Source organism: Nanorana parkeri, unplaced genomic scaffold (genome assembly GCF_000935625.1).
Source record: "Nanorana parkeri isolate BGI_ZX_2015 unplaced genomic scaffold, ASM93562v1 scaffold347, whole genome shotgun sequence".
In the NCBI taxonomy this organism is placed as follows: Eukaryota; Metazoa; Chordata; class Amphibia; order Anura; family Dicroglossidae; genus Nanorana; species Nanorana parkeri.
Genome location: NW_017306615.1, coordinates 16674 through 24921, shown reverse-complemented (window position 1 = coordinate 24921; position 8248 = coordinate 16674). Strand labels below are relative to the sequence as shown.

Below are 8248 nucleotides of genomic sequence, written 5' to 3'. Positions count from 1 at the left end.
GGAAATTATATCAGATCCTGCTTATCTTTGGGCCTAGCACTCCACTAACACACGTTCTGTACTTGTGGATTGCTACATATTAGGGATGCACCAGCACCGATAAAAAAAATAAAAACCAAGTACAAGTATTGTTCTTCAAGTTCTCGGTGATACCAATTACGAATACTTTTTTTAAAAGTGAGATGTGATATTTTTTCTAAAACAATATAGACTAATGTTTTTAGGACAGTGGTGGAGCACCAGGACCCAATCACAGCTGCGACCCTGGTAGTTCTGCCACTGACTACAAGCTGTAGAGAGACTACAAATCCCAGCAATACATTATACAGCAATGCAGAAAGGCACAAGCTATAGAGGGACTACAACTCCCAGCAATACATTATACAGCAATGCAGAAAAAAATGAAGCTACATGCTCTGTGTTGCTCACCTGGGCTGTGTGGTATCTCAGAAGGCTGTGCGGGGTCTGACCAGGGCTGCCATGGGTCTCACCTGGACTGTAATGGGTTCTCAGGAGGCTGTTGGGGGTCTTATTAGGGCTGTGCGGAGTCTGACCATGGCTGTACACTGTCTCACCAGGGCTGTATGGGGTCTCACCAGGGCTGCATGCGGGTCTCACCAGGGCTGCATGCAGATCTCACCAGGGCTGCATGCAAATCTCACCAGGGCTGCATGTGGGTGTCACCAGGACTGCGTTCGGGTCTCACTAGTGCTGCATGTCGGTTTCGCCAGGGCTCTGTGGGGTGTCTCACCAGGGCTGCATGTGGGTGTCACCAGGGCTTTGTGTGGCGTCTCACCAGGGCTGCATGTGGGTGTTAAGGGGCTACATGTGGGTGTCACCAGGGCTCTGTGCAGCATCTCACAAGGGCTGCATGTGGGTGTCACCAGGGCTTTGTGTGGCGTCTCACCAGGGCTGCATGTGGGTGTTAAGGGGCTACATGTGGGTGTCACCAGGGCTCTGTGCAGCATCTCACAAGGGCTGCATGTGGGTGTCACCAGGGCTTTGTGCGGCGTCTCACCAGGGCTGCATGTGGGTGTCACCAGGGCTCTGTGCGGCGTCTCACCAGGGCTGCATGTGGGTGTCACCAGGGCTCTGTGCGGCGTCTCACCAGGACTGCATGTGGGTGTCACCAGGGCTCTGTGCGGCGTCTCACCAGGACTGCATGTGGGTGTCACCAGGGCTCTGTGCGGCGTCTCACCAGGACTGCATGTGGGTGTCACCAGGGCTCTGTGCGGCGTCTCACCAGGACTACATGTGGGTGTCACCAGGGCTCTGTGCGGCGTCTCACCAGGACTGCATGTGGGTGTCACCAGGGCTCTGTGCGGCGTCTCACCAGGACTGCATGTGGGTGTCACCAGGGCTCTGTGCGGCGTCTCACCAGGACTGCATGTGGGTGTCACCAGGGCTCTGTGGGGCGTCTCACCAGGACTGCATGTGGGTGTCACCAGGGCTCTGTGGGGCGTCTCACCAGGACTGCATGTGGGTGTCACCAGGGCTCTGTGGGGCGTCTCACCAGGACTGCATGTGGGTGTCACCAGGGCTCTGTGGGGCGTCTCACCAGGACTGCATGTGGGTGTCACCAGGGCTCTGTGCGGCGTCTCACCAGGACTACATGTGGGTGTCACCAGGTCTCTGTGCGGCGTCTCACCAGGACTACATGTGGGTGTCACCAGGGCTCTATGCGGCATCTCACCAGGACTACATGTGGGTGTCACCAGGGCTCTGTGCGGCGTCTCACCAGGACATCAGGGCTGCATGTGGGTGTCACCATGGCTGCATGTGGATGAGGAACCCCCCTTGGGGCAGCAGAGAGAGTAAATCCGGCCCTGAAAGTTATAGTTGTAGCAGCAATAATAATAACCATAGTTATATTTTCTATTCATTTTCTTCCACACAGTTACTCTATATCCCTAAAACAAACATCTCTAAAAAAATGTTTTGTAGAACTACTACTAAGCTCAGCTGTCCTATAACATAAAAAAAAGTAGTGCATTTGGTTGGGTGGTTGGGCATTAACGTTCCCTTGTTCCACTGCTGCTCGATTCTTCCATGTTAATGTGCAGAAGAAGCAACTTGTAGCTTGCGAAGGACACTCTCCCCACCCTTGTGATAGCCCTGGTGTAGGAGTGGCCATATGCCAAACACCAGTGTTGGCACATAGGAGGAAGAAGGGTGAGTCACACCCTCCCTCATACCTGATAATACCAAGTACAATGCTCTGTGTTCCAGGTAGCTAGGGTGTGGGGTGGTACAGAGTGTTAGAGTAGGTGAGTGCATTCTTCTCCAGTTGTAAGCATTGAAGGCCAACTCCAGTTTGGGTTCCAAGCAGTGGCGGAACTACCGCCGGTGCAGGCGGTGCGGACGCACCAGGGCCTTTGAGGTTGAATAATGACCAGCATCATTCAGTCCACTTCCTGAGCCCAGAGTGTCATGACTTTGCAAATCCCCAATTCACAGGACACTGGTGTAAACAGAATTTCTGCTCTGCCTGTAGCACCCTCTGACAGAGGCTCCTCTAAGCCTCAAGACCTACTGTATTGCTTCCAGCATTGGAGGCTACAGGACCCGGGCACCATCGCTCTTCATGACCTTTGGGCTATGTCAAAAAATACTTATACACTTACTTACAAGGGGCCCCTCAACTTCTAGTGGTTCCAGGCCTAGTCTGTTGGGGGTTCTGCTGAACATCCAGACCCAAAAGACACCAAGGTCACAGATTATATGGTGTGTGGCTTCACTGGGGACTTATCTCACCTCTGCCAAGTTGGCCAACCTGCCTTCACCAGGCCACCACCCATTTCCTGACTGAGCTCATGTCTTTGCTTCCCTGGTATAGGCTTACCCTCCACTCCATAGAAATAAGGCAACCCGCTCTGCATCTATCTTATCTTCTTCTTACTGCATGGGAAGTGGCATAAATACAGTCAATAGGCCAAATCATGACATCTTCTATGATTGGTTCGACTCCCTTGTCCACCAACAGGAACTTCCTATTCTAGTAAAACTTGCAGCTAACCTCAGGGCCGTAACTACAGATCACGGGGGCCCCATAGCATAAATGTAATGGGGGCCTCAATGATGACCTCCCTTTGAGCTGTAAGAATGCCAAAATCCCAACATTCCTCTTGTGCAATCCGAAGACATCTTTACACTGTAGTCTTTACAGTCAACTGCAACCACTCCAACCATTATTGATATAGTACTGTATTATCTTCACATGTTCTACGTTTAATTTGCGTCAACAACCTAGTGGGGCCCCCTAGCAGCCGTCTGGGCTGCTATGGCTATAGTTATGCCACTGGCTAACCTGCCCCACTCCAGATTAAGATATGGCTTTTCTCCAAAGGGGAAGCCACCTAGATATTACATTTCTGTAGCACAGCCCCTAATTTTCCTACTAGGGCACAAAAGAGACTTCACTTATCGCCAAACCACCAATGACTCCCATGCTTATCGCCCTCACGCCAAACCTGTACTCCCTGACTCTGTCCAGCTCCAACCCCCCCTCCCCATCCACCAGTGGTAGAGCCCCTGCCTAGTTCTAGTAAGCCTTATGTGCCCACTGCCAAAAAAGTAGAAGAGGGTGAAGAAGACATGACCAGACCAAGGACAGGGGGAAGCAGGTATGTATACTGATTTTTATATGGGTGCAGGGGTGATCAAATGTTGGGGAGAGGAGAAGGGGAGCCATGTGTTTGGCTATCGACCGCAGTTGGGTAAACCTGGTTCACCTTCTTCATGTATTAGGTCTATAAGCTGCTGAGGACATTTATTTTTTTGCCAGATCCGGTGAAGATTTGCCTAAACATCCACGTCTACGGTCGCTGTTTTTTAGAACACACCGGCCGCTGGAATTTCCTGTTTGCACAAGCTATTGGACTTTTGACTGGGCAAATAAAGCAATAGATAAACGTGGGGCAATCAAGCCGGCTTATCTGTGTTGTAGTAGTTGCCGAATTTTCTCCTTCGGTAAACTAAAGTCACAGAGTGTAAGATTCTGAAAGAATGATGAATGAACACGACCTGAAACTGAAGGCTCGGGATACAGACGGGCTTAGCTCCCAACTCTCCTTTATTGGTTAGGACAGTCCCTCTTTAAGAACCAAATCCCTCTGTCCATCTTTCCTCCTCCTCAGTTGTCCCTTTTTTTGATCTGGTATATAGATCTCTTCTTTCTTCTCAAATAGACTATTTAAAGCTGAACTATGGGATAAGCAAACATTGTCTTCATACAAGAGTCATACGTATTCTTCTTGAATCTCGGTGAGCTTTATGTATTTCTTCCAGATCTGTGCAGAAATACAGTGTGAGATATGGAGCTTCCTGTAATAAAGACCGCTCACTGCTGCTCTCTCTCCTTGTGCAGGGTGACTGGTCTTGTCTCCGCCCCCTCTTGTAATTAAAATCGTCCGCTGCTGCTCTCTCCTTGTACACGGTGACTGGTCTTGTCTCCGCCCCCTCTTGTAATTCAAATCGGCTGCTGCTGCTCTCTCTCTCCTTGTACACGGTGACTGGTCTTGTCTCCGCCCCCTCCTGTAATAAAGACCGTTCACTGCTGCTCTTTCTCCTTGTGTACGGTGACAGGTCTTGTCTCCGCCCCCTCATGTAGTTTTCTGCAGGCAGCCTGTAGTGGGTGGGACTTGTTCTGCACAACTGAAAAACACCCGGTAAAATTGCCTTGCCACTGCTCTTTTATTTTCTGTATACAGCTGCTAACAAATCTCAATAAAAAAATCATTTTTTACATATTATTCGAGGCAGCCACGTAACTGCAAAGCTTCAGGAATTGTGTCTGTCTATAAATTCTTAGAGCAGTGACGTCACTCCACCGACATCTATAGCTCTAAGGTGTTGTTGGCCCTGTCAATGTTACTGCCTACCAGCCCTGCGTACACACCCACCATAACCTTGTGGTCACCTGACTGCTTACAAAAACGTTTTAAGGTATGTACATTTGCATTTGAGTATTTTTTTATAAACTGTATGCTGCAAATCCTACAGCATTTGGAGGTGACAGGTTCTCTTTATGGAGACATCAGAGGTCTATTATTAATCTATAGATTCTGATGTCTGTCCTGCCCTCCAATACAGGCGATCAAGCACAGTGTTGTGCTTGATTGTCTGTTTACCTAGCACTTCAGTCAGGCTTGTGACAGCTCTGAAGCAGGAAGTGCTGAGAGCACATCCCTTCCTGCTTCATTGATCACAGAGAAGATTGGGGGAGCGGACTTTTCTCACTCTGCTCCCTCTCTCCTTTATGCTGTGGTCCCGGACCCCCCAGAGGGGAAGGGATTCTCAAAACCATGACAGAGGGGGTGGCACAGTCGCAGCCTAGTACAAGTGATCTGGGTGGCTGTACAGTCGCCCAGATCACTTGCACTTGACAAGCAGGCATTGCACCTGCTTCTAACCTGGCCCCCTTCTGCCCCGGGCCCATAGTGACCGCGTGGATGGCTATAGCAGTAGTTCCACCACTGGTTGAGTAGCATGTGCAGGGAACACAGCCTGCTTGCACAGTATGTCTGTCTATTATCTAGTAGTTGACACTATGGTGCCCCAAGCCACACCACTGGCATGAAGGAAGACTAGAGTGTATTTCCTGTAAGTACTATTGGAACCTTTACCCGGAAAAGCTTCCTCATGCTTTCACATTTTTACTCGCTTGCTGTTCTATATTTAGATGATTATTTTTCATATAGAGCTTTGTATAGGCTGTGGGCTGGAGTGATCATCTGCACATCAGAGACCAGTGGGGTTGACCAGCACCAAAGATTGGCTAAAAATAACTGAGATAAACTTGGAGAGACATGAAGGGTAATACAACTCTGACAGGAAGTTCTACAAGTTCATTGCATCCAAACAAAAAAATGTTTGAAGCTGAGTTGATCTTTATCGTTAATATATATGAGATTGATAACATGCCAGCATCTATATCATGCTTATTTCCTGTTTTTTAGGTACGGACAGTTCCATACGGCATACTTGGAATAAGATTGTCGGGTGTTAGACAAGAATCATATTATCGAATTCTCTCTGCTGTCCTCATTCGGGTCTCCTCCGTACATCTTCACCTCCTCGTCACCTCCGCCAAGATGAATCTTCGCTACTTGCTCACGCCCTTGGTGGCCCTCCGTTTCTTCCAGATATTCCTCTCCTGCACTGCCTTCAGCTTGGTGGCCAGCGTCGGAATGTATCACAGCCCATACGGGGCCTGGAGTATGCTTACATGGATCTTGTGTTTTGTGGTGACTATCCTGATTGTTGTCCTGGAGCTGACAGGGTTCTACAATAAAGTTCCCATCTCTTGGGAGGACTTTACCTCTGCCTTCTCCATGCTGGCTTCATTGATGCTCCTCACCACATCCATCATGTACCCATCTGTCTATCTGAAGGGTGGCTGCAGCGGACATACCTGTGCCTGTATGGGTTCGGCCACTGCCATGTCCATCCTGTGCTTCTTCGCCTATGCCATTGAAGTGGGACTTACCCGGGCGAAACCTGGTGAGATCAGCGGCTTCCTCTCTACCGTCCCCGGCCTCCTGAAGGTCTTTGAATCCTACGTTGCCTGCATTATCTTCTCTCTTCTTGTATCATATAACTTCAGCCCAGGTCTGCAGTGGTGTGTGGCTGTCTACTCCATTTGCTTCATTGTTACCACCATAATCATCATTCTAACCATAGGACGTCTCTTGCCTAGACTGCCCATAAACTTTGAGAAGATCCTCATTGGTTATAATATTTTGGCGGTGGCCATGTACATCACAGTGGCGGTCATATGGCCTTACTATTTCTTCAATCGCTATTCAAGCAGAAATTGTTCAGCTGGCTATGTTTGTGAATGGGATACTGGAGTTGGAGTCACCATCTTGACTTACATCAACCTGGTGGCTTACATTGTGGACACAATCTACTCTTTTAGAATGGTTTTCTTCACGGTCCCAGCTTAGGCTCCAAAATGTCAACAGGTTGACTGGTTCTGTCCACCGAAAAACTAAAGGCAGGTCTACGTGATGGTAAAAAACAATGGCTACAAAGGGTTTCAGCAACTATCACTTGGATTGTTGTTAAAATAATCTACTTTTAAATGTATTGTATACAAATGGCGTGGCAACTGAGTTGCAGGGGTATCAATGGCATTGAGGCCCCAACTGTTGTCCCGACTAAAAACCCCAACTGCAGACAAATTTTTTGGATAGAGTGGTGGGGAGTTTAAGCCTCTATGAGGGTTATATTTCTGTATGTAACATCATTGGGGATAATTGTCTTCAGCTCCTGCCCATGTGACACCCATACAAAAATGGTGTTTGTGGTGGTCATGAGGACAAGGAAGCACAGAAACTGACAGCATGACAAACCTGGTGAGAAATTCTAACCCTTCCTCACTCTGCTAAAAGTTTTTGTTGTTGTCCCCATTAGAACAACTTTTATATAACTCCCTACCCTGACAGGAAGTGAGGGGACATCTGCCCAAAAGGGACACAGATGGCAAAACAAACCCTGAGATTTGTAACCCCGACTATCCAAAATGAAAGAGAAGTTTGGGCCAGTTGGGCTTTAAGGATTTTACAATGCTGGAGTGAGATCAGTTCGATAGGACCTCTGATTGGCCTCTGTGGACTATATACCACTTGGCACGTAATCTTTGCTCTGCCTTTGGGTCTGGAAAAAAACTCTTGAGAAGTGTTTGAGTTGGCTTTAGTAAGTGAATTCTTAAAACACAAGTCCATGGAGTTTAACCAAGTTTCAACCATGAGGTATTTTTACTCAAAAAGTTGGCCAAAATTATAGAGGACCTGTAATGTGGAAGCTGTGCCCCAAAAAGCTAAGCAGAGAGTATAGGACTAGTCACCAGTATTGCCTGTGGTCTCCCTGCAGCTGATCCTTTCCCTGTAGCTGAGTTCCATGCCTTGCTTTTGCACTGGGTCTCCGGTTGGAGGCTGTCCTCTTTCCTGCCTGAGCTCAGGGCGAAATGCTGGAGGGAGATAACACTGAAAATTATTACATTTCTTTCATTTTCTAACAGCAGTTAGAGTATTGGGACTTACCAAGAATGAGTTTGGTTTTCACAGAGGCTTTACCACCATCTGTGGATTCTTCAAAGGCCATAAGGACTGATGGGGGGACATGGTCACATTCTAAAATCTAGACATCTGAGAGCTAGAGGGTCATTATAAGGTCCAGTTACCACCATTTTGTGAACCCGGACTGGTCCCATGTCCATCTTCAGCTTTGTTTTGGACATGGACGA

General features: G+C 48.3%; 1 protein-coding gene across 1 annotated transcript; it reads left to right on the top strand.

Annotated features, from left to right (window-relative positions):
• The first annotated feature begins 5967 nt into the window (after positions 1-5967).
• Positions 5968-7042, top strand: LOC108788742 (myeloid-associated differentiation marker-like). The gene has a single exon (XM_018558589.1). It carries the CDS (start codon positions 6093-6095, stop codon positions 6945-6947), a length of 855 nt encoding a protein of 284 aa, XP_018414091.1. The 5' UTR covers positions 5968-6092; the 3' UTR covers positions 6948-7042.
• Positions 7043-8248: the final 1206 nt, after the last annotated feature.